Below are 27857 nucleotides of genomic sequence, written 5' to 3' on the forward strand. Positions count from 1 at the left end.
TCAATATACTAAACTATTTTAATGTAAAAAAAAAAAAAAAAAAAAAAACCCTCATATATTAGCATTTTGACTGTAAATAAGTGGACAGAATAGCAACGATTGGAAAAGCAAAGCTAAATACCTCTGACGCCCTCTAGTGGCTGACTGCTGTACAGTTTGTGAGAGGATCCAGCGCCAAAATATCCATTCTCACGTTGTTTTTTATTTTTATTTTTAAATTAAAATGAGATTACTTAGCAATAATCTCTCACCCAATATTTTAAATCTAAAAATCTAATTTGAATGTATTAATTATTATAAACACTGCTAAATTAGCAGAAACTGGGAAAACCAGTAGCTAAGCGACCAAAGTTTGCCGAGTTGTCTCAGCGAGTGATGCGTTTATTTTTGACCGCGCATGCGCTGTAACATTCCCAGAGGTTCAGTACCGGAAACAGAAATGATTAGTTCTCGTCTGGAGTTTTGGGGTTCGAATCGTTCGTTCATTACTGATGGGAAGTTTAGCTGGTCCAGCTTAGCTGGTCTTCAGGCTATGCAGTCTGTTAGTTCACGTCATCTCCCGATACGAGTCATTCTTTCATTTGTCACGTCACATTTGTCATGTCTGTTCCCCGGGAACAGAAATTATTAGTTCACCTCTCGAGTCTTTGGGTTCTAGTCGGTAGTTCATCCCTTGACCGCCCCAATATGAAATACAGACAGGGAGGAAAGCCACGCCTCCTCCATTACTAAAGCGCTGTTTCAGTAATTACCTGGGCGTGGCTGATGATTTTCAGGTAAGGGTTGAGTTGATTGACAGTTAGTCCTAGTGCACGTGGACTTTCCATCAATGGACAGAACCTCAGCCCAAAATGCTCATGTACTGATTTGCAGCCATGTCTTGATCTAAAGTAAATGTCTAATAGATGTCCAACAGAGGAAATATCCAAATCATGGCACGCTGAATTTAATTGTAAACAAATGAACAAAGAAACAGGAAGAAAGTTTTAATACCCACAGTAGGTGGTACAAATGGGGGCAGGGGTGGCTTGGCAGTTAAGGCTCTGGGTTACTGATTGGAAGGTTGGGGGTTCAAGCCCCAGCACTGCCAAGCTGCCAATGTTGGGCCCTTGAGCAAAGTCCTTAACCTTCATGTATCATGGCCATGTATCATGTATTATGTTTGCTTCCTGACATGCTGGGGTATGCAAAGAAAAGAATTTCACTGTGCACATGTATATGTGATCAATAAAGACTCATTATCATTAAATGCACCCACTAACACCCCCAAAAACCCCCTCTCTCTACTCTCGCCCTGTGATGGTGTGGCTGTGATAAGGTATTATCAATATAATCCTTAAAGTATGATTAATCTCAGCTAAGGTGAACTGCAATGCTACCTACCATATTTGTGCTTGTTGTAGCCTTCCTACTATTCATCTCAGCCCCCTAAAATGTACTGAAGAAAGTATGAGGATGAGTATTGTCTAATAAAGAAAAAAATCTGACAGAGCGGGCTCTGTTTCAGACAAAACTGGTTTCAGAAATTCAGAGTTACTCAAACTCAGTGACGTGGAGTGAGTTACTGACACAGGACATAGCTCACACCAAGCACAGGAAACATCTTCCACATCACATTCTATGCAAGTCACTGAGGCCTTGTCCAGCCCCTTTAACCAGGTGTTTCAACACAATAGTCAGATAAACCACAATCATAGGACATACATATTTTATTGGCCTTAGAAATACTCTTGAGTTTGCATGACTAGTTATGGAAAAAAAGATCAAGTATGTTTCATGCCATGATTTCTTAATTAGTATATATTTGTTTCATTTTATAAGCATTTAACATGGCATTATTTTATGAATACATATTTACGTTTTACAAAATTACTTGGGGTAAAAAAGTTCTGTAAAGGAGAAAGGATTTTCAAAGAATCTCCTGGAGGTTGGATCTTAGAAGAATGTCCTGCAAAAAAATAACAGATAATAGATTACAGTTAATATTAGGTATAAACAAGGAGGAATTTTCACTCTTTCACACACTTTTAGAGAAAATTGAAGAAAATAGAGACTTCTGAAAACAGAGGCACCAAAGATGATTCAAAGATACAAACACTTCAACAGCAAAGCATGTTGCTAAATGTAATGAATCCTCATATAAGATCACACGTCAACGGATACAGATATTCTGATTTCTAGTACATATTCCTTCACGCAACTTTTATAAATCTACATTATTTCACCATTCTTGTGTTCTCTTGTGTTAACCCTTTCATGCATGAATTATGAAATCCTGATTTTTTTTCTCTCTCTGTGTTTTTACTCTTCTTTAGGCACACAAAAATTATTTTACCTTCATTTTACTTTTACATACATTCTTCAAAAAGTTACTGAAGTGTCCACTCCAGTGGACTGCATGTGTTCAAATGAAGAATTAGTGCCCACTCTAGTGGCTGTTATGCAGTTATTCTATTGAAATCTTTGCAATAGCCAGAAAATGGCTTTTGACTATATGTCCACTGTAGTGATCACTATGCATGAAAGGGTTAGAGGGAATAAATAGCAACATGTTGCATCAGGGGCTGAGATCAAACCATCAACACCAACATTTCTGTATGAGTCATGACATGTAACAGTCCCGTTGAACAACATCAATCAGAAGGACTGCTAAAGGTTCTGGCTGGGACACAGAACCATTGAGTTCCATCATTTAGCATGTAGAATAAATTAAAAGATGTGAGTAGATCTTTTAGATCACACACACACACACACACACTTTACAATGCATATCACTGACTGAAAGCTTCATTAATAATTTCTGCTTTATAAACAAACGATGAAATCTTGAGCTGAAAATTAATTTGACGGTTCACGTGGTACTCTTGACTGTCCGAGAGACCGTCACATGTACATGATGCATACGCTCACTCTAATTTAAATGGGGTCAAAGGGGTTACCCAGGAGAGTGTACTGTAGGTGATCAGGGTGTGGTGTGAGGTGTTTTCATCTGTAGCACATAGCCCTGCCTGTACACAGAGGCACTGCCCTGGAAAAACTTTCTGTTTGCAGTAGAACTGACTGATGCTGCTTTAGGGCTGGACACGTTGCACAGGGGACAGGTGCACATTCAGCACAGACAACATCAACACTACAGAGAGCTTGCTTTACATCACACAATAAACAAAGCAGTGAACACTTGTTCCTGATGCAAATTCAGATTAATCAACAGACATGACTATGACTGAAACATTTTGGCGACATAGAAGACGCTGCCAAGAGGAACAATTAGATCAACTAATAGAAAGTAAAAGCTAAATTAGCTCAAAGAAGAGCTGAAATGTTTTCATGAATCTTCATGGAGCAAATTTAGATGCTTTTGATCTCATATAAAAATCATTTGTAGGGACGTGAGAAAGAAGAAATAACAAAGACAGGGTACATACACTTCATCTTCATATTCCTTTGGTGCAGAAACTGCTATCACAAGGTCAATCCAGTCCTGAGGACACACACACACACACACACACACACACACACAAATAGTAAACACTTGTAATATACACTTATACTTTACTTGTTACTGTCATTGGAAAAAATACTATTGTGATCTTAATTATATTGAAAATTAATATGAATTGATATCTCACAATCCTTTAGAGTAAATTGAGAAGCTTACTGATTTCTTCTATTCTTCTACTCAAATCAATTCCAATTATGATAAACAGAAAAAAAAACACCTCAAACCCAATTCAATAAGCCTCAAATCCCCTGCTTTCAACTGAACTAACACAAGAATGGACACCCATCCGTCCACTGATTTTCTGTACTGCTTATCCTACACAGGCTCGTGGGGAGCCTGGAGCCTATCCAGGAGAGTTCAATTTGACTCATCCCTCATATAAGGATATGTTTACAACCAGCGGAGGGCCTTTGAATCAGTTTGGTACAAAGTTTCCCATAAACACACAGCTGGCCTCAAAAAATGTTGCGTCCAGACAAGTAACCAAAATACCCTTGTGGGTATTATCTAGAGCAGTGAGTTTGAAAGTTCTGACCCCTCCACTGTTCCAGGCCCGAGCTAGAGAGTTCTGTCCTTCAGTCAGGGTCACATCTGTCAGGATTTTTCCATTTACTGCCATAATCTCATCACCGGCCACCACTCCACCTGAGAGAGCCATGCATAAAAATTAGTAATTAGTGACAGCAAAGAATAGAGTACATATGTTTAACAAGATCTGATGACCAGCATGAGGACCTGAAGATGATCGGATTACTGCAGTAATGATATTTAAATCATCTCACCATGCTTATCAGCTGAGCCTCCTTGATAAACAGTTGAAACCACAAGTTTTCCCAGTGGAGAGTCTATTCCCCCTTCCACAGCGAGATCCAGTGGGCCCTCCTGCACAAAATACATACAACATACAAAGCCAAGCAGAAAATGATTTCAGATTCAGAAGGACATGTCCCTGCATAGTTTGCTGACTTCCTTCTGGTTCATCAACTATTCTAAATAGTCCCTTGAATTGGAAAATTGGAGCCAGAGCATATAATGGCTAGCCTTAGTGGAAATGCGTAACAGTTTAAAAAATCTAGACACTGAAGCTTGTTTAAATAAACAATTGCAATGCTAATCATCAAACTGATAAGGATATAAGTTTACCTTCTTAATTCTCAGCAGCCGCACATCTTTTCCCTCTATCTGCTCAGGGGTGAACTGTAATGTGAGACACAAATGGTATTGACAGAGCATGTACCAAAAGTCACAGCAACAGAACAATGGGGTAATGACTATGTGGCCCAGAAATGGGCTCTAATGAAGTTGGTGTCAAACAGATTCCACACTTAGTTTTTATTTATTTATTTATTTTTAGAAAGTGTACATAATCCGACAGCTGGTTAATTTCATGTCTTTCATTATGCTGCTTAGAAGAATGCATTAAATAGCAAACATAGCCAAATCTCCTCATTATATTAGATATACCAGAACAACTGCAACAAGTTTTGATTCCAGCCATTTTAAATTTCACTATAATAAATTTAAGAGGAAGCTGAGCAGCAGCACTGTGCAATACTATCCCAAATACTAGATTGGCAGTATAAGGTACTAAAACCCTTAAGACATTTCTTCTAAATATAAAGCTATGGATGTATTTCAGCAAATATTACTCATTCTAATTCTAAGCCATGATAGTTCCTGGAAAAATATTTTCTAATCCAATAGAGAACTGAAGATTGCAGGTACAGCGATAGTATAATCTTGAGATTAAAAGCAACAGTTCAGTATTTTACAGTAGTCAGAACATGTAAGCTATACTGTACCATTGTATAGGGATCGAAGTCATCCACATATTTCTGGAAGCCCTGATTAAATAAATAATAGAAGAAACATTTTAGGTCTCTGTGGTTGTTCTATGTCATGAGGCGAACTGAGGACACATCTTAGTAGACAGCACACAATCTAGTGTGAATGGATTTCTGAAAGTTTACATGTCATGAACACTACATGCCTTACACCCACTTAATCAATATTCCTCACCTGCTTCAGCTGCACAAACTGTCAAGCTAACAGTTAAACATATTTCGTTCCCCTTAATCAATTTCCGAGTTTTGCCTGTTGTAGATTACAGCATTAGTTAAGTCAGTGTAAATAAGAAACACCAATGACAACCCCTTAATTTTCCAAATCAGAAAAATCAGCGTGACTAGTGATTATAAACTGAAAACAATTATAAACAGGTTGTAATTTATAATAAACAAGTAACTGTGGAACATACATATGATTCATGTCTCCATTCTATATAGATATATATATGACAAAAATGGAAAACAAGACTAAAGAATTTAGTCTTGTTTTAAGGAATTTATTTGGTTGGATCACTGGAAGCTTTGTGCTGGTATACGGAACACAAACGGAAACAAGGCAGTAACAAATGTTCATCAAAAAAAAAGAGTGAATACTGCAATCTGCAACATTTACATGTTGTCATAGTGAAGGATTATAACTGTTTTATTACACCCACCCACACACCACACACACACCACACACACACACACACAGAGACAAACACAGACCTTCAAAACAGAAAACGATGAAGTCAGGAAATTCAGAAATGCCTTAACTGAAAAAGAATATTTCTTTTTCAGTTGAAGATACACAGAAGCTGAAGCTAAAAGTTAGGAGGTAATTGTGAAAATAAGAGGACAGAGGCTTTAAAGCAACAACAGTAAAAACTTGTGTTTCAAACTTGAGGTGCTTGAGTTACACATATAAAGGAGGCTAATATAAAAATATAGTATATGATCATTTAAAAAAATCCCAATAGATACTGTACTGATACTGATACATCTTCAGGTAAGACCTGTTGCAGTAGTGACGCTCTTTATATTCAGCTTTACTTGATATTTCTGTAATAAAGACAGAAAATACACTAAAGAAACTCGGTGTCACCATACTGTAGATAGAAAGACACTTGGGTTTATGATTCGCACATCTTTACAAGGCTCAAAAAGATAAAGTTTAACAAGATAATGGTTTCTTTAAGAGCCTGATCCAAGACACAGTTTGAGTGCTGTAATTTATCAGTTGGTCTATAGCTTTGTGTGCTAAGACAACACAGAGTCTGCACTTTGTAAATGCCACGCTGGTCATCACTATGGAGGACTTTATTAACCCTAGCAATATGGTGTAGGCTCAGCTGTGGTTAGGTAAGAAATACAAAAAAAAATGGGGGGGGGGGTAATAAAGAAAGGAAAAAAGAGATGAGCAGGAAAGAGTCAAAGCTCTGTTGGTATAAGTCATCCCTTGTACAAGCCCTCAAGCAGATTCCCCAGAATGTAATTTAATTACATTTAATTACATAATTATTTGTATTGTGCTTTCACTATATACTGTCACAAAGAAGCTCTAGCTCAATAATGAGCAATCCAGAGGTAATAATGGCAAGGAGAAACTTCCTGTGAAAAGAAAACCAGAATCAAAAGATTGTACAAGGGACCATGTTCTATTCCCAAGGAAAATAGAAATAAAAATATCTAAGAATAAGACATATATATACAGATCACCCAGACACCAAAGAGCAGCACACAGGAAACACTCAGATATATGGAAAGTGCACCAGTCACTGGTCTTTGATTACTTGTTTTTTCTTGGACTTAAATGATGTGTTGTACACCACCATCCTCTTAAGCATCTGTGGCGACTACAATGTAGAACCAGATGCAGAACAGCATTACCAAACACAGATATTTCTCTCTCACACACATTTACATTCACATGTACACATGCATTTGTCAAAAATACTTGTCATTAATACAATGTCATTAAGTGTAGAAAATATAATAAATAAAAATAGCTGGAAATGCCAAAGAGGTTTTTTTTTTTAACTTTGAAATTACAGAATTTGTGATAGGCTCTTAGACAGGGGTTCTTAAATCTAATACTGCGCCTGCAAAATGTATCATTTTCTCTAGAACTCATACCTGATCCAACTAATTCTCAAGCCCTTTGTGAAGCCTATCAGTACACTGACAGCTGGGAAGACATCAAACCATGTAGGACTGTAATTGGGAAGTATTGCATGTCTGTTTAATCCTATTTCATTTATGTGACAAGCACAAACAAAGAGAAGCAGCGGCCAGGTGATTCAAACCGTCAGCTTCGAGTGAACTAACCACTCATATGTGACAGCTCTAAGCCCCATGGCAGAATAGAGGCAGAGCAAAGTAAGTAGTGTTTTTCTCTGATTTACTAAAAGACGGCTGGGAGGCTGGGAGGTGTGGATGAGGCGACTGGGTCGGAATCTAAAAAGTCTATCAATCACAGCATTTAGATTGCATGCAAAGTCTCATTTAGCGCACAACAGGTTTTGATCTCTCTCGTTTTCCCTCAAGGAAGAAATACTCATTTTGAGATGCTGGCCTCATAAATCATGCAGTTAAGGTGACACACCACGAGCAGACACACTTTCATCACTCATGAATTGGAAAGCAATCTCCACAATAATATCCAGTTAACCAAAAAACATTAGCTAACACCTTGATATTTCTATCAACAAGCACACACATACTCAGACTTACCGTGGGCTCCGGCCGTAATACGGGTCTGTATGAGGTCTTGGGTTGGGGCAGCATGACAGGTTTTGACATGACTGGGTTCACTTGCCTCCTCCGAATAGGAGGACTGGGTGCTATTTGCTACGGAATGACCATGTGGTGAAAATCACAATTCAAAGTAATCTCTGACCTATGCAATTCACACTTTAAAAACAAGACAAACAGGACTATGGGATAGGGCTGTGACGATCTCCATGATAGGTGGTGGAGTGCCACCTGTGGTAGTGTCGCACCACACGGCACGTTAATGTTTCTGCTTGAGTGGGCACTATGACAAGTACAAAGTACAATGTTTTGTATACAAGTGTAATAATAATAATAATAACAGTTGCAATATTAATTTGTATTTATAGCCTACCATATAGCAGGAGATTTTATATTAATACACAATTACGTAATCATAATCAAACGCCTTATATGGTGTTGTCTGTTAGTTTGGCACAGGTTTGTTTGAGCTTGGCAAAATCCAGTCAGGCGAATTCTGCGATTTCACTTCGGGTTCTGTCGCAGCGATGGATCTTGTTGGGAGACAAAATGTTATATCGGCGATCTGGGAAAATTTGGGATTCATGCCTAACGAGAAAGGTGAACCAATAAATTTGGATGAAGCCATATCTCGGGTTTGTGGGGGGAAAAAAGTGTTAAACGGGCAGACACTACAAATCTCAGGAGCCATCTCCAGGCATGTCACCCTACCGCACTTTTTACATTTTATTTCATATTTAGATTTTTAACATATTTAGGTTAGCATCCTACTGGAATTTCTTACAAAGTTTTATAGGCTTGTGGTATATTACACAATACAGAAACATGCGGCTGTGTTTCACTCAGTGGCTGTGTCCAGAATCGAGTACTACCCTACTACACAGTAGGCGAAAAGCAGTACGCCAGAGGAGTAGTATGCCTGAATTCTCAGTAGGTGAGAAACAGTAAACAGGGATTGTAGTCATACTACACACACATAAGGATTAGTACATACAGTATCATCGAACGCATTACGTACTGTCACGGTACGCGATTTCGGATACAGCCCATCTCTTTATTATCCACTCCTTCTCCTCTCCCCTTGCTGGTCAATCACAATTCTGTATCCCACAGCGCCCTCAAGCTGTTTCTCATCGCAACAACATAACACAACAAAAGCTGGCACGTCACAGCCCTACTATGGGAATAGGGAAGTATAAGGTGAAGCTCACCAGTGGACTGATGGAGGTTGATATTCTGCTAACATTAGAAGTGTTTCTCATAACCTAGACAATATTAACATAATGTCAAATCTAAATTTCAGAACTTAAGTTAACACTGGATTCCAGTTTTAGAATACAACACAGGGGTGGACAAATCATAAATTCATTAGGCCAAGCATGATAAACGTGATATGTGACATGATAATTACGATTTAATGTAGTGCATCATGAGGCCTTGAAAAAAAAAATCACCAAGTGCTTGGCACTCTCTCCTTGCATTGCAAGAAAATATATTATTTGCATTAGGCTACCGTCTTTATTTTCTCTTGAAATGTTTATCTAGGAGTTTACTGCTTGTTGCGCTAGAAGGAGACTTACATGACAGCTTTGGGCTGCATTTTATTTTGCTTGGTTTTATCAGTGCTCTCACATACCTACGTTTTCCACATTCTGAAATGATCGACTATCGTCCCATTCACACTAATTAATCCACCTAGTAAAAACTGCTCTGCCATCAGCCAATGTGTGTAGTGCAGCAGGTGGCATGATTTATAGTAACACGTTCAAGGTATGATGCCTTATTTTAAACCTACACACTAAATGAAAACATACTTTGTCTGGTTATTGAAAGTTCTCGTCAAATGGGCAACCACAAAAAAATAACCCAGAACAAATAACCCAGACATGAAATCCGCTTGTCCTGGGTACCAAGGCTACTGATTTGTCCACCTCTAAACAGATCAATCTTTTTTCCTTTTAGCACACACAGCAATATTAAAAAAATCAACACCACTGTTATGACAGACAAACTCCACATGCCAGATTTTTCTACCCCAACTCATACAATTTTAACCTGCAACCAGCAAATCAAACGCACAAATCTCACCCATGATTACAATCCAGTCAAACAAAGGGTGCTAGGTTTGCTCTTTGGAGCTCACACTTTGGTTTGATGAATTAAACCAATATTTGCTACCTGTGCGCTGCCACGGTAGGAGGGCTCATTTGAAGTGTTTGTATGGTAGCCCCCTCGCTCCCTGTAGCCATTGTCCTCCCATTTGTTCCTGTGTTCTGAGAGGCTGTGGGGTCGATGGTAGCTTTGAGGGAACGTTTGGTAATCTAAATGCTGAGGTGGAGGAGGTGGCGGAGGAGGTGGTGGAGGAGGAGGAGGAGGTGGAGGTGGTGGAGGAGGAGGATGAGAGAAAGATGAAGACCAGGGGGCCTGATTCTGAGCTCGGGGGATGGCAGGGGGTGGCCGTCCATGATTGATCGAAGCAGGAGGCACTCTGGGAGAAGGTGGAGTAGGTGGGCGCTGTGGAGCTGGATGTGAAGGTGGGGGAGGATAGGAGGGATTGAGAGATGGCCTTGGGGATGGAGAAGGGTGGACAGATTTGCGATAGAAGTGGGGTGAAGGTGGAGGTAGTGGGAAAGGTAAAGGTGGTGGGAACTGATTTGAGGTGGGTGAAGTTGGGGCCAGTTTTTTCAGAGGCTGTCTTAGACTCTGGTCCACCTCGTCCAGGTTGATATCGTCCAGGTCAGTAGTGGCAAGCTGAAAACCTCCAGGGAATCTTTTCACAGTGGACATAGGAGACCGAGATGGACTCATCTGCACAAAACAGCTCATTTGGTTAAAAATCATAACCACTCAACCACACAGAAAGCACTGCAACCCCAACTCAACCTACTCATAAGACTCACACACAATAACTGCAAAATTCACACAACATAAACTTGAGACCAACACAAGCTCTGCAAATCTTCATCTGGACTCCGTTTTTACCTCGGGAGAGTCATTCTCCACGGAGGAAATCTGCTCCAGTCTAGTCTGGCAGAGCCTCTCCACCCAGTACTGCACTTTCTCTGACTCCTCCAAATCCTCCCGCTCGGTCTCCGTTACCTGCCCAAACCAGCACAGACCATTGCACTGGCTTCTCTTTGTATAACAAATGCTGTTTTTGCCTATTACAGTTTCCATAACAGGCCTTGGGACATATCATATCAGAGATAATATAACAACAAAATTAAACTCTGGTAATTACACTATAATTACACTTGAGTGTAGGTTGTACCTCTTGCAAGAGCCGATTAATTTTCATCTGTTTCTCTCGCTCATGTATCTCTTCCTTTTCCTTGGCCAATTTCAGCTCAAACTCCATTTCTTTCTTATTCCTTTTCTCTGTTGGAAGTGTGTCTGTCTTGGACATCTTCTTCTTCTTCTTCTTTGTCTCTTTTCCTTTCTGAATATTTACAATGATTTTTTTTCTATATTGCACGCAAATTTGGTTTTATGCAAACCACACAAAATACCATCCACATGCTGTCATCCAAACACAACAGATACTACATAGGATGTTTTCACAATGACACTACAGGGCAATGCCTTCATCATGTTACTGTTACTAAATTTATTACTCATTTCTGAATAGATTTTTGATTTGAAATTTAAGGGACTGTATCAAACACTGCTCTCCATTCCAACACGCAGAGTACCTTTCTTAGTGTAGGCAACTTTCCTTCATAGCGGTAAAACCAGTTGCGATCTATGGGATCAAAGTTTTTAAAAAGAGTTAAACAGGAAGTGACATGTTCCGAGCAACTTAAATTCAACAGCTTCCTAAATGACCCAACCAAAAAAAAAAGATAGAAAGAAAGTAAAAGTCTTGCATCCTTTTATGCGTTGTGATGCATAATTAGAAGAGAAAGTGAAGGAAAGTGTTGTCAAAATGGAAAACGTTTCCATGTAGAGATTGATTTCCCTTAGAGAACAGTTCAGCTCCACTCACTTCTCTGCCCTCTATTTCTTCATCTTCATCAGTGTTAGCTTCAGCAGCTGTACAGGTCAGGAGTGCAAACCACAGCAGACACAGACAGAGAGAGAGAGAGAGAGAGAGAGAGAGAGAGAGAGAGAAAAGAGGAAGAAATTGCATTCATAAAAATGCAATGCACATCCAGTCATGTGACAGATGAGTAAAAAAAGGTAAGCAAAGTAAATAGGTAAGTAGATGTCTAGATGACTTATGCTGTGAGAATATTATCATCAGTGAAGAACAGGACAGTTTCAGTAAGACTTCACTCTCCACATTCATGCATGGTAACGCAGCATACTGCAGTGTATCAATGCTATGATCATACCTGAGCTCCTGGGTTTCGAAGGAGTTGGAGAACGTGATGGAGGTGAAGGAGAAGGGACAGGAGATGGACTTTTGGACTTCTCTCTGGAACCCCAGTCTTCCTCCCATTGTCTGTTATGCTTTTTCTCTTCAGCCTCAATCCTAAAACATATACATGCACATGAAACAAGAACTTCAATCAGTCCATCTGACTTCTGCTTAAACCTAACACTTAGCAGACATACTTTTCCATCTCATTTCTGTATCGTTCCTCTTCCTCTGCAGCCTTTTGCGAAATCTCCATTCTTCTCCTGTAAGCGAACAAAAAAAAGAAAAAAAAAGAAATGATTACCAACCAAGAGTCTGTCAAAAACGAGGCATGTGCAAATGAAATGCACACGTCAGTGTTCTAAAGCCACAGATGGTTCCTGAATTATTTATACCTCCATATATTATCTAATAAATGTGAAGTCCTGTGATTATTATGAAGCATTTAATATATCCATTGTCTAGATGTATTACGATCTTGTAATCTTTTATAAAGAACTAGATACACAAATCATAAATCTGACTTGAAAATCCATTTTCTTGTCATATAAGTGAATGTTCTGGCATCAGTTCGTGATAGAGTAGGTTGTGTTGGTGTGGGCTGTATAGGTTATATGCGATGAGCAAGCTTTCTGACTGACAGACGCTCTTTCTCCTGCTGCTCTTTCATGATTTTGTTGGTCTCCATTGCCACTCTTTTCTGCTGCATGAGCTCCTGGCGCTCAATCTCTCGCCGAGCTTCTACTGCCAGCTTCTCCTCATCTGTCATGAACAACTCTTTGCCCTGAAATAAATGCATTTAAAAAAAAAAAAAACTTCTCAGGGCTTGCACAAACATGTACACACATACAGAGACACTGATTATAAACCTCATCTTTTGAACCTACTATATTTTTAAATATTTTAACTGTCAGTCAGAAGTGAAGTTTACATTTATTGAAGTTAGTGTTTGATTTACTACTTTAATGTTAAAGGAAAAGTCCACCCGAAACACATTAAATATGTTTATATTGAAATATGTGTGATGTGCTGAAGTGGTTCTGGTGCCAATTTGTATATTTTTATCATTCTCATCAACTGACGTCTGCCGCCGCAGGGGCACAATGCTAGTGTACTTGCAATGACATTTACCAGCCCAAATAATAATAATAATAATAATAATAATAATAATTCAGCGGCCTCGATCATGAGGGATAATGGTCAGATGTCACTGTTAGCTACTAAAAAAGAAAAGTGCAAGAACTTTTTGTCAAGTAATGTCCATGTCATATCTATGAGAAATCCAATGCAAAAGTCGTGAAGAAAGCAAATGCTCGACTCAGAAGTTCCAGAATGCAATGCAGATATCTGACACAGATGCGTTGAGTTACAGCAGAGACACAGATCATTATTTAGTGATCTATGAGAAGAGAAGCTTTGACGGTGGTATCAGCATGACCATTGAATAAACGCTAAAGTGCTGCTGCACTGCTCTCTTTAGATAGACTTGATGCAAGTTCTAGATCTCACTGGCACCACTCAGCATTGTGGGTAATATAGGAAACTGTTAAGCGAAGTGAAAACAGACCAATATATTGTTGAAAGAAGTTAAAATATAATCTCCAGAATTTCATAACAAAATAAATCAGACACCACTGAAGATTACAAAGATAACAAAAAAATATAAAAACTTCTCAACATCAACCATCAACGCAAATAGAGTGAAGGCCATGATAAATTGCACCAATAATTCTTGGTGTTCCACTGGTCTTATAACCTTATCACACATCTCAATTTATCGTTCTCACATGAGGCAGGAAATGAAGAAAAAAATGACCAGATTTCATGGTCACACTGTCTTCAGATTTAATAGTCACCAGTGTACTCGAATCTTGGAGAATAAGAAACCACCTTATCATACACTTTAATTTCCTGTCCTTGAGAGAAGCCTTAGGGAATGACTGCAGAATGGATTCCTCTGTGAGTTACACATTTGCTATGTGCTAATGAGCACTGCGGAGAACTGCATGAGCCTAATGTGAATGAGGTGGACAGAATTACACTAACTTACAGCTCCAGTGAGGACTGTGATAGTTAGACTCCGGCTGCTCTTCAGCACTCGAACTGCCTACAAATACAACATAATATTTTCTGATCAAATCCCCATTTCAAAAAGTCTGTTGGTTTAGCACTTGTACAACTTAGAAATGAAAAACAAGCACACTTCAATATGATGCTGATGAGACTTACCTCCTTGTGGTCCACATTATTGAACTCCACCCCATTGACCTCGACAATCTGGTCACCAACCTACATCCCCACAAACCAATAAATATGTCAATGTCTCTGTTTAGATAATAAATCAGTAATGTTGTGCTAAAGAGGTTTCTGTGCAACAAGGAGATTAGATCACACACCTGAAGGCCCACTTCTGCAGACAGAGAGCCAGGCTTTACATTGCTGATATAAATCCCTGGCTTTTGAGTTGGTCCACTCGAGATACTGTAGCAAACAGCATTAATGAATTTGGTAGTCAGTTGGCTTCACGCGCTATATTGGTTACAGAAATGCTCTTTTAATGCTAGACCTGCAAATCCTCTTCAACGTTTCAATGTAAGTGCAACGTTTCATGTTTTCTCTGCTCTAACACATTCACATAAATATTCCAGCATCTTTCTATCAATCACTGTCTACTGAACATTTTTCCCTGCAATGTGGTGGTGGGGGTGAACCCTGTTTACTCAATTTAGTCTAGACAAACCACCTACTGGCATGTGATACAACTGCACTAATTTTAGATCTTTATGATGTGCTTCTGTAATGGTGTGTCCTGCACCACGTTCCATGAAAATCTCTTTTTAACTGTAAGATCTAATGGTCCTGACTTATCTTGAGATAGTATCAAAGGTAACATTTTCTACGACGCTCATAATTATAATGAACTATAAACACATTCATATCAGGTAAAATGCATTTACAAGACATTACATGCATTGTTATTATTCATGAATTATTAATTAATTAATTAATTTCATGAACATGCGTTGCACTTTCTAGCATTACTTATTGTGCATGATGAGTTATTAACAAAATCTGCATTAAAAATAGTGCTGATGACACATTATATCACCCACAACTAAACCCATTATGAAACAGGTCTTCATTAGAATTTTTTTCCTTTTAAAATGAGAGATTATCAGAAGATTATTATATTAAATTCTAATAAATTATATTTATTATATTTATAATATTTTTATAACATCAATATTTAGGTATCCATATATAGTTATAATTTGGCCTTCACTGAAAATATTACAATATCATACTTTTTTATTTCCATATTCAACAACAGCCCTTAGACTTCCATTCTCAGAGGTGCCAATATACACAGTTAGCAAAATCACTTATATGACATTGGCACAAAGCAAAATTAACTGCTACCAGGCGAAAATGCAGCTTTCATGTCTCGCCTGGCTTTTCCACCAAATGAATTTTATTTGGGTAAGGTCTGAGCACTGCAGTAGCTGATAAAGCAGAAAAGTGTAGTTTTATTTGCTACAGATAAACTGTAGATGTTGATACTTCTACTGTCTAAGTGAATTTTAAGTAAACATGTTTTCTGTTTTTCTTCGGTGTAGGGGAAATACTGGAGTGTTTCTGTAACCTGTAATGATTAGGTGATAAACTGCATCAAGTATGATAGAACAAATAAATTTTACAGTAGGCCTGTAGCTAGATCAAAAACACTGGGATACATTTAATACTCTGTTTCACCTGATGCCCATGCCTTTGGTGCCAACCAGGCTGAGGAACACCTTTTTCTCCTTGATATCATTTCCTCCGATGGAGGCCAGGCCAGCAACACTGCTCTTCTTCTCCTGAGAGTCAAGAGTAATAACTATGTAACAACATAATGAGGAGGAGATATAAACGACTAATGGAGATATAAAGTATTAATGGAGATTGAGACTTACCCCTGATTCAGACACAAACTGATCCACAAATTGCCATTTAAGAGGTTCATCAGCGGAACTGATAGAGACAGTGGGAATTTTTAATCTCAGTACTGAACAAGAAGTCTAATATTTTACATTTAATTCAGTATAATCAAACAGGGGCACAATATTTGTTTTAGTTCTGTTCTCCAGCAGAGAATATCTACACAATACACTATATGGCCAAATGTTTGTTAATCATCCCATTCCACCAAAGGCTTTCCACCAGTTTTTGGAGCGTGGCTGTGGGGATTTGCACATTCAGCCACATTAGTGAGGTCGGATGATGTTTGGTGAAGAGGCCTGGGGTGCAGTCGGTATTCCAGTTAATCCCAAAAGGTGTTCAGTAGTATTGAGGTCAGGGAGCTGTGCAGGCCACTCAACCTTGGTAAACCATGTAGCTCACTTTGTGCACAGGGGCACTGTCATGCTGGAACAGGTTTGGGCCACTTAGTTCCAGTGAAGAGAAATTGTAATGCAACAGCAGACATATGTGTGGCAACAGTTTGGGGAAGCCCCACATATTAGTGTGATGGTCAGGTGTCTACATACTTTTGGCCATATAGTGCATAAGTTGAAAATTCGGACTTTCAGTTTTAATTTAACAGCACTCAATTCAATTCTTGACAATTTATCAACTTGAAAAGAAGGTTTGAGAGGAACCAGACTCAAAAGGGAACAAATCATCTTCTGGGTGACATCTGACATTTTCTGTATTTGGCAGACGCCCTTATCCAGAACGACTTACATTTATCTCTTTTATACAACTGAGCAGTTGAGGGTTAAGGGCCTTGCTCAGGGGCCCAACAGTAGTCTTTTGTCTTTAACTCATGACCTTCCGATCAGAAGTACAATGCAAACTGAGCTACCACGTGCCACGTAGTTCCCCTACCCCATGGTGAAACAATGTATGTCCATATGGGGTAGAACATGAAGAAATAAGAGCCTTTTTGTTCATGGTTTGCTTATTTTTACCACAGGGGTGGGAAGAAGAAGGTATGAACAAAAAAAAGGAACAATCCAAATCATACCACCTCATCTGTGAAAAAAGTATAGATGGGCATTTATACTATGGCTGCCAGGGGAACTGATGTATTTGTCATCCTCAGAGGTTTTGACAGCAGAAAAAAATCATTTGTAAAAGCTATAGAGTTATTCATGAGTGAAAAAGGATGATTCTAGACTAGTCATCAGAAGTGAAACCCACTGAGCCAGCATTTCACTTACAAAAGACATGACTACAGGAAAAAAAAGTGTCTGAATATAGAAAAAAGGACTCAAAGAAGGTTCACCCAGTATACACCTGAGTGATACTGAATAAAGCTGACATGCAGCATTTTAACCTCATACCCACTGCTTCAGTAATTATCCAGCATGCTGAAGCACAGAGGCAAAACAACAAAAACTGTATCCCTGTCCAATTACAATCCATCTGTAATGAATACAGAATGTACTCTCTATTCTGCATTAAAATTTTAAGACATGATTATGGTAAAATATGCTGACATTATGTAAAATTACCTCTTTACTGGAATCATTCCCACATCTGTAAATGAAACCATGTAAACTGATAAGCATTCATTCACTTAATTCAGTATAAACTAAACAATGAATCAGTCCAAATGCTACTGTATATTTAAGTGCAAATATTCATTGATCTTTCTTTAATGAATTATAAATTATTAGAGGACAGGATCCGGACTCACGTCGGACTTTAAGTGACACAGTCTTCTTAGTCTTGATAAGGCTGACAACCTCTTCATGGATGCATGAGGAAATTGAATAGCCATTGATGCGCACAATCTCATCCCCCAGCTGCCAAAACAGTATAATAACAGTACTACCATGTTGGAGTTTCTCTTTCTTGGTTAGTCATTGAAGTATCTAGCATTTAAAAATTAAACAAGTTATCAGTCTGTCCATCCACATTCTGCATTAAACTGGCTTCTTTTAAGAGCTCTCCATAAATTTCTGTCAATGATATTAGTGCATTTAGTGATCTTAAGCTAACTTTAAATTACAGTAAAACTCAGTTCTGTATAAATCCCTATTAAAAGATGATTCTTTAGGAAATAGTTATTTACTACTTGAACCCTATCCTAACGGTGGATAGATGCCTCCAATTGTAGAGTAAACCTTCCCAGACATTAATTAATATTTTAATAAAGCTCATTTTTAAGTACCAGCATACGAATCGATATATTTTTCTGTGGATTATTTTCTCTCTTCTTCTGTAAGTAAAAATATAGAATTTGGGCATACTCATAAATCTCTTCCATAGAGTCATGAATATGACCCTTTCAAAATGCAGCAAATATATGAAAAGAGAAAACTGCTGAAAGGGCGGGTTTTGCTAAATTGATTCAAAGCATCGCTTTTTACTCCACCTAGTGGTGTGAGGGTGCCCTAACATCAATACGATGGATCTGTGCATTATTTGTTCTTGCTTCTTATCAATTTACTATTGTTCAAATGCAGGGTCATACATCAACACTGTCCAGGAGCACCACCGACTTCTCTGGGCTCGGTCTCATCTGAGATGGACAGTAGCACAGTGGAATCGTGATTTGTGGTCCAACTAGTCAACATTTTAAATAGTTTTTGGACAAAACAGCTGTCGTGTCCTCCAGGCCAAAGAGGAAAAGGACCATCCAAGCTGTTATCAGCATCAGGTTCAAAAGTCAGCGTCTATCATGGTATGGGGGTGTGTCAGTGCCCATGGCATGGGTAACTTGCACATCTGTGAGGGCATCATTAATGCAGAAAGATATGTACACATTTTGGAGCAACATATGCTGCCATACAGAGCAGGACAACGCCAAACCACATTCTGCCCGGATTACAAGCACATGGTTGCGTAAGCAGAGAGTGCGGGTGCTAGCATGAACTGCCTGCAGTCCTGACCTGTCTCCGATTGAGAATGTGTGGTGCACTATTAAGCGCAAAATAAGGCAACGAAGGCCCTGTACAATTGCACAGCTGAAGAAATACATAAAGGATGAATGTGGGAAAATCTCGCTTGCTTAACCAACTCGTGTTTCAGTGCCCAAACGCTTAATAAGTGTTATTAAAAGAAAAGGTAATGTTACACAGTGATAAACATTCAAATTTTGTCCCAACTTTGTGTGTGTTGCAGTCATCAGAATTGAAATGAAAACTAAATTAAATTCACAAAGTAAAACATCAAATAATGTGTTAATAAAGTACAGGGTGGCTTGAATTTTCAAACGATATTTTTTGTTTGTTTTTTTTGCATTTTCCATGCTTTTCCATGCATTTTCCAAAAACTGTCCCAACTTTTTCAGAATTGAGGTTGTATATTAGTGCTACCACTTCTTTCTCTCTCTTGCTCTCGCTTTCCCTCTCTCTTCCTCTCTCTTATCTCTCTGACTTTCTCTCTCTTGCTTACCTGCAGGCCCACAGTTCCAGCCTGTCCATCCTTTACAATCTGTGAGATGAAGAGTCCACAGCCAAACTCTAGGCCACCTCGTACACTCAGACCCAAGCCTTCAGGGTGAGTGCGGTCCAAGCGCACTTCCTTTAGCTTCCTGCATGCACACAGGAAATTCACATCACCAGAGGCATTTATTTTAACCCTCATCCTACTGACTGGGGTACCCGCAGACCCCTGAGGAGTACTTTTTGTCATATCTCACAGGTGCTTTGTTCTATCATTCCAATTTTTCATGACTTTGTCAATCAATTTGTTCCTAATGACTTCATATCATTGTTATCAGTTTCTGTTTTAATTAGTGCTTTTTAAAAATACCAATGGTTTGGGGTCATGTGGGACCTGAGTCGAAAGCACTCAATTCCGCCGATGCAGTTTTAATAAATGGAACTATTTACTGAGTTCATGTTTCCCATAGGTCATAATGTAACGTATCACAAACTATCGGGGGGGGGGGGGGGGGGGGGGGGGGGGCACTCTGTCATTTTGAAGGAGACAGACACAGATGCAGCAGACACAGATGCCTTTATCATCTGGATGGGGAACTTCCCAGACTGGAAGGTTTCAGAATGTGGCCAACATCGCCGGATCTACCTGAGACAGCTGGGGCAAGCCCTGGTCATGCCACACATGAAGGGGAGAGCTGATACTGCCATGCTCCAAGCCCCAATCTGAGCAGCAATGACCTTCATGGGAGTGAGGAAAACTCCACCTGCTGCTATGGACATCCAACGATCGACTGGAAAATCTACTTGAAAAACGTGCAGTCTTTGCTCCCAAAACACAGACAGGAAGGTAGCAAATGTTTGCTCCTCTTGTCACATGCCAGTATACCCTAAGCATAGCATGAGCCAAATCGTGTGCTATAACTGCCTGTAGCGTGTGGTGTTCATAGTTCATAGTAATGTAAACACCATTCATTTAAAATATTTTCATGTAAAATTGAAAAATTTAAATTTGAATTACATTTTTCAAACTTTATTTTGACAGGGGGTCATACTGAGACCAAGATCTCTATCTACTTTTATATTGAAAGACAAATAAAATAAAAATAATGTTGAAGTTTGAATGACTGTGGGTTTATTTCAGTTATTTTATATTGGGGTCAAAATGACCCTGGTTGGTTTTACCATATAAAATAACACAAATAATGTTTACTTGAAATGACTGAAAACTAAATGATACCAGAATCAAAGGATGGTAAATAAGCTTTTAAGTACTAATGTGGATTGTACTTGGTATAAAAGCTGCAATTTGTATTAAAGAAAATATATATTTTCATTTTACACAATATGCAAATTAACTGTAACTTTCATAAAATAATAATAATCTGTGGTTGTTGTTTTTTTTCCAGATAACATTAATTACATACCAAGTAATGTTTTAGAAGAAATGAGTTAACATTTTGCTATGATGGTTGTTTATTACAGTAGTTTATTCTTGGTAGTCGGTAGTCCTTGTATGTTAAATATGTTGGTAAGATGAGGGTTAAGTATGCACACTAGAGCACTGTTTGCACTGCATCTCTATGAAAAAAGGAAGTACTGACCCCATTTACACATGGCCATTTCTTGATTCTTGTATCTGGACTGTATCTTGATTCAAGTTTAACAGTAGCAATTACACTTCATTTCCGGTTGTCCAGACTGAAATCTGATACACTGTATTTCTCATTAATATGCAGATCAACTGGAGCATGTGTATCTACTAGAAGGGTTTTCATTGTGAAATATGTCTTGCAGAAGCAGACACATTCACAAATGTATAACATGCGGCTAACGTGTCTCAGGCCACCTCCTGAAGTACTTTATGCAATAGGATTTAAATCTGTTTATAATGTGTCTTGGATGCATTTATGATTTTATTGTTATGTGGATATTCTCCATTCAGATATAATCCTGATACTTAAGACCCATGAATCGGCCAAGTGTAAAGGAGTCTTTAGGACGTATAATCCTTAGAGGGTCTACTATTTATATTTTGGTAAGATTGGACTGCCCCAGCAGACATAAACATGTAAAATTTATGAGTGAATTGATGTACTCTTATTACTGAGGGAAAAAAATCAATTATTTACTATTAGTGTGGTTCCTGTTCATACAATTTTGTACCAAAACATTCTGGTCTCAAACATTATGTTGCATTTCGAATCACTATATCTCAGAGCTTAGACTGCACATTTTGGATAATTGTATTGACTACAGTTGATAACAGGCAGGTTCTGCTCTATTAGAGCTGTGTGTCACACTGGATTATACTCCTGGGGTTTATAACCAGCATTCTTCTGACATGGTTCACTGAGCCTGAGAGAGAGCAATTACATTACCCCTGCACAACGACAGAGTGGATCACCCCTCCCTCTCTCTCTTTCTCTGTTTGTTAGCATTTCATTTGTCTATAATTATTTATTTATGTCATCTTCTCACCTGGATCTCTTTGGTGTAAGGTTGTCATACTCCACCTGGTGTTTGAGAGGGATAAGAGGCCGGATGGCATCAAACAGGGGCAGGCGGTTCGGTTCATTAATCACCAGCTTCAAATCCCCCACCAGGACAGTCAGGTCCATAGACCTAAAAAAAAAAAAAAAGCAGAGGAATAAAGACTATTCCACAAACCTGGATCTGAACAGGCTTAAAGACAGTAGAGCAAGTATTAAGCAGCATTTCAAGTCATTTGAGTGAACTACATTGATCTCATTTTGATTTGTAAAACAGTTTCCGTAATAAAAATAATGGGAAAAATCAGCATTTTAAATGGAATTGTATTCAGATGTGGTTCAGAGGCATAATTTAAATTAATTAATTGAGTACACTGCCCACTGCTTCAATAATATTCTCCCCCATAATGATAGATATGAAAACAGCCACCTTGTTGAGTCAGTACTGTTTAATAGCCTTTAATACTGATGATCTCAGAAATATGACTATATAAATTACTGAAAGCAGTCATTCAAGCCATCGTGTCATTATTAATGTTCTATATTAAATATTTTCTTGCCTTTTTCCAACACAAATGAATTATGGCATGAAGTAAGACATATTAATGATAAATTCCCAAATTTTTTACTGGGTGCAGCTGTTAAAAATAATGCTTTTTGGTTTTAGTGTTCTGCCCTAGTCTATGAAACTTTGATGAATGGTATTTCACTACTGACTCAAATATCAGCAGCAAAGGGTCTTTTGTGAATGGCTGCATGTGACCGAGTGGAGATTGGAAACTATCAGATCTCCATCCAATAGGACAACCTTCAGTCCAACAGCACAACTGCACAAAGATCAAGTGGAAAAACCTATTCAGTTCTTATTGTTCAAGATAAAAAGAAAGCCAATATATAATTCAACTGCACGTGACAATGTTTTTTTCCCCCATTGTTCTACAAATTTTCATGAATTATTAACTATTAAAAAAGTTTTCTATGAAAAGTAAAATACTGTTTTGCCTTAGATTTTTTTTCACAGCCACATATTTTTGCATACATTTGAAAATACAAACAAGTAAAATTGACTGTCATGTCAAAGGATGTTCAGAGGTTTGACGTAAGTGTACTTTTTATGTGTGTGACAGTGACAAACCTGAACCATAGAGAAACAACAAAAGAACAAAATATTTACACCTTTCTCATAGCAACAAAATGACAACGTTTCATGACTGCACTTTTTAGTGTTTGTTAAAGCATGTCTTCTATCCACAATGAATGATAGAAAAACCAAATCACCCAATCAGTAATACACACTAGATCAAGATTAAACTTACTTATGATACATGCGCAGAACATCATACAGGTAATCCTTTTCTGCCTCATTATCAATCAGCAACTCAACCTGCAAAGAACAACAACACATAAAATCACTGGAAGCTCCTATTAATCAGGCTCACTGCAAGGACAAGCATACTCACCTTGTGGTGACTGAACTGCTGTAGAAAGATTTTAAGAAAACGCTTTGGCCAGTCAATGATGCCACACATCTCTCTCAGAAAGACACAACAGCAAAGAGAAAGGTTTTTGCTGTTGGATGTGGGAGGTGTGTTTCAGTGACCTGGGGAACTGATGTGACACATGCTATTGTTCTTGGTCAGGTGGAAATAGTTGGGTGCTGATCTGCTCCACTAGACCTGCTCATGCCCCTGTGCTCCATGTTCTCACACCGAGCGGCTCATTTTACACAAACGCGCAAGGCCAAAGGTACATCACGGCAAACGTTTAGATAAGACATAATATCACAGAACTAAAAACCTTGAATAAGAGTGATGTCCATATAATAATATTGTTAGTCTCCCTCTTGTATATATTAAAGGTTGTATAATTGTATCATCATAAAGGGGTCAAATACAAGATGTACCATTTTTTGCCCCTGAACACTGTTAACGTTACAGAATATATTACTATGTATATATATATATATATATATATATATATATATATATATATATATATATATATATATATATATATTAGAGATGCACCGATGTATCAGCCGATAAAGGCTATTTTTCCCGCTATCGTCTGATAGTTTACAAACATCCGATGATCAGGGCCGATTGTATCCTGTCAATCAAAAGAGGGTGGGGAAAACACATCAAATTCATGCTGTGTGTAAAGATGTCTCTTGTGTGGAATGATGACAAAACCTCCTGTTAGTCTCACATTCACTCACCACAAACAAAAGCATTTCTATTTCATCATTGACATCAAACTGGTAATATATAATATAAACTTTTTTATATATTAACATTAACTGGATATGAAATACACTACTCTACAAATATATTTTCTGTGGAAGATATACGTTTTTGTAAACTCATCTTCATTGAAATCTTTCAATGGTGTACTGGCCCTTTAATTCAGCGCGAGCAGCAGCGTGGGAGCACCATGAGCAGCGCGCGAGTAGTGTGGGGGAAAAAATTAGACTCGATGCTCACTTCTGGTATAAAAAGTCTGAATAATCGGTCATCAGTTTCGGCTGAGAAATTTAGTATCGGTGCATCTCTAACATATACAGTGCATTCGGAAATTATTCACAGCGCTTCACTTTTTCAACATTTTGCTATGTTACAGCCTTATTCCAAATGGATTAAATTCATTATTTTCCTCAAAATTCTACAAACAATACCCCATAATGACAACGTGAAAGAAGTTTGTTTGAAATCTTTGCAAATTTATTAAAAATAAAAAAAACAAAAAAGCACAGGTACATAAGTATTCACAGGCTTTGCTCAGTACTTTGTTGAAGTACCTTTGGCACCAATTGCAGCCTCAAGTTTTTTGAGTATGATGCTACAAGCTTGGCACACCTATTTTTGGGCAGTTTCTCCCATTCTTCTTTGCAGGACCTCTCAAGCTCCATCAGGATGGATGGGGAGCGTCGGTGCACAGACATTTTCATATCTCTCCAGAGATGTTCAATCTGGTTCAAGTCTGGGCTCTGGCTGGGCCACTCAAGGACATTCACAGAGTTGTCCTGTAGCCACTCCTTTGTTATCTTGGCTGTGTGCTTAGGCTCGTTGTCCTGTTGGAAGATGAACCTTTGCCCCAGTCTGAGGTCCAGAGCGCTCTGGAGCAGGTTTTAATCAAGGATGTCTCTGTACATTGCTGCATTCATCTTTCCCTTGATCCTGACTAGTCTCCCAATTCCTGCCGCTGAAAAACATCCCCACAGCATGATGCTGCCACCACCACGCCTCACTGTAGGAATGGTATTGGCCAGGTGATGACTGGTGCCTGGTTTCCTCCAGACATGGCGCTTGCCATTCAGGCCAAAGAGTTCAATCTTTGTTTCATCATGGGCTGAGAGTCCTTCAGGTGCCTTTTGGACCTGAGCTCAATTTTGAGTGTCATGGCAAAGGCTGTGAATACTTACGTACATGTGCTTTTTTTGTTTCTTTATTTTTAATAAATTTGCAAAGAATTCAAACAAACTTCTTTCACGTTGTCATTATGGGGTATTGTTTGTAGAATTTTGAGGAAAATAATGAATTTAATCCATTTTGGAATAAGGCTGTAACATAACAAAATGTTGAAAAAGTGAAGCGCTGTGAATACTAACATTATATATATATATATATATATATATATATATATATATATATATATATATATATATATATATATATATATATATATATATATGACTAGTGTATAAATGACTAGTGTTCCATTCAGGGTGTCTTCCTACCTAACACCCTGTATTTGGTACCCTGTAGTTAGGCTCTAGATCCACCATGACCCCGACCAGAATAAAGTACTTACTGAAAATGAATGAATGAATGAATGAATTATGTTTTGTAAATCCTATTAGTCTTTGACCAATAATGTATGGAAAGGTTTTCCTAAGCAAAATGTCTTTGTCATCAAATATATTCTTTTTCTACATTTAGACGAAGCTGACAGATCCAATCGAGAAGAAGAGAATAGATTAGGTTAGAGTAAGTTGTACATAATAAAATCTGGTTTGGGTGGAGAGGACAGATGGTGTAATAAATATGTATTATACAAGCCCCACGTGTCATTTAGCCTGGACTTTGACACCATAAACCAATAAAACTGAAATTCCGAGCATGAATCATTTTTGCGTTACTGTTCTCAACGTCCTTCAATAAAATACTCTAGGGATACAACCGATGAAATCAATGATGAATTCACAACAGCTGACAAAAAAGAGGCTCTGCATGTAGACATTAAACTAAGACAGAAAGGTTTATGGTAGGTCCCAGGCCTACTCAGAAAGAGGAATCGTGAAAAAGAAAATGAAGCAATCCTGTTCGCCTGGCTGGCCTTGTCTGAAAATCCATCTATCCAGGAGGCTGAAGATGAGACCTTTGTGTGATCCCCCCACCCCCTCCTTTCACTCACATACACACACAGCAGATGGGACATGATAGATCATTGCACAGAGCTCACAATAGAAACCCTCTGTGCATATCCTCCTGTTATGGAAAGTCTAACTACATGTTCAAAATTTGGTTTTGTTTTTAAATTAACAAATCAGCTTTAAATGGTTATGTTGAATAGACAGAATCCAAAGGACCTAAACTTCATAGAACGTGTAGATCGCTTAATTTATATAGAGAGCAATCTGTTTTAAGAGGAAACATTTTACAAGTAGCCTTCTAAAGGTTTAGTGAATGCTTATAATCAAGCTATCCCCATAAACCATAACTAACTGGCCGTCTGTTGGGAGTCTGTTCTAAACTTCAGGTAAAGTACAGGTGTGTACAGGTAACTCAGTTCAACCACACACTCACAGGTGAGCCAGGGCATATCAGAGAAATTAAACACCTTAAATGTAAAGATACTTGAACAGGCGTTCCTTTGTGTAGGCTACTATGAGACAGAAACCAATTTTAACCCCGTTTTTAACATTTGATAGCTTATATCAGGTGCGCAGCTAGTCTTCCGCCATTCTTAAAGGACTACCGCTCACTTTCCCGCATCCGCAGACATTACTCTGATATGTGTGGGGATACAAATAACAACTAACACACTTACCTTATGGCGAAATTCTCGAGCTACTTTCCTCTCCATGTTAAAAATCCCTTGTTTTCCCCCGTGTGTGTGTGTGTGTGAGAGAGAGAGAGAGAGAGAGAGAGAGAGAGAGCGAGAGAGAGAGAGTCTGCGTGTGTTTCACTCGATGGTTTGAATGACGGAAGGTGTAGCGGCCAGAGGGCGCGTTCTCTTGTGCTTTCACTCCCTGATGAAGAATAACTGCACACAGGGCTGTTCATCACGCAAAGCCGCTGTGTGTATTTATTTATTTATTTTTTTAATCATAGAATTTTTATTGGAAATTTGCATTTTACACATTATAACACCACACCCGACAACCCCAACAAAACAACCACAGAAACCCCCCCCCCCCCCCCCCCCCCACACACACACACACAAAAAGAAGGTAAGATGATTAGTGTTTACCGTCTACCTCTCCTCAATCTACCTCTAGGGTGCGCACATCATTGAAGTAGGTAATAAATTGTTGCCATTTTCCCCAAAATG

At 38.5% G+C, this 27857-nt stretch overlaps 2 protein-coding genes across 4 annotated transcripts; both read right to left on the bottom strand.

Moving 5' to 3' along the window:
* Positions 1-1694: 1694 nt before the first annotated feature.
* Positions 1695-27528, bottom strand: ush1c (Usher syndrome 1C). Of its 3 annotated transcripts, none has more exons than XM_017484610.3 (21): positions 27354-27520; positions 23621-23688; positions 22294-22437; positions 19826-19964; positions 18123-18231; positions 17938-17962; positions 16396-16453; positions 16196-16299; positions 14839-14923; positions 14672-14731; positions 14493-14549; positions 13084-13226; positions 12640-12705; positions 12417-12556; positions 12068-12114; positions 5305-5346; positions 4646-4699; positions 4285-4384; positions 4038-4147; positions 3426-3481; positions 1695-1948 (listed from the first exon to the last, which is right to left on the bottom strand). In XM_017484610.3, exons 1-21 carry the CDS (start codon positions 27387-27389, stop codon positions 1936-1938), a joined length of 1656 nt encoding a protein of 551 aa, XP_017340099.2. In that variant the 5' UTR covers positions 27390-27520; the 3' UTR covers positions 1695-1935. The 3 variants fall into 3 exon arrangements, with proteins under 3 accessions (XP_017340099.2, XP_053541934.1, XP_053541933.1); XM_053685959.1 differs by lacking the exon at positions 1695-1948 and adding an exon at positions 1965-3077 and having other exon boundaries at positions 27354-27528; XM_053685958.1 differs by lacking the exons at positions 1695-1948; positions 3426-3481; positions 4038-4147; ... (1 more) ...; positions 4646-4699; positions 5305-5346 and adding exons at positions 11493-11521; positions 11775-11824 and having other exon boundaries at positions 27354-27528.
* Positions 10800-11768, bottom strand: LOC108274437 (harmonin). Its single transcript, XM_053685960.1, has 2 exons — positions 11354-11768; positions 10800-11181 (listed from the first exon to the last, which is right to left on the bottom strand). Exons 1-2 carry the CDS (start codon positions 11486-11488, stop codon positions 11044-11046), a joined length of 273 nt encoding a protein of 90 aa, XP_053541935.1. The 5' UTR covers positions 11489-11768; the 3' UTR covers positions 10800-11043.
* Positions 27529-27857: the final 329 nt, after the last annotated feature.

Source organism: Ictalurus punctatus, chromosome 14 (genome assembly GCF_001660625.3).
Source record: "Ictalurus punctatus breed USDA103 chromosome 14, Coco_2.0, whole genome shotgun sequence".
Taxonomy (NCBI): Eukaryota; Metazoa; Chordata; class Actinopteri; order Siluriformes; family Ictaluridae; genus Ictalurus; species Ictalurus punctatus.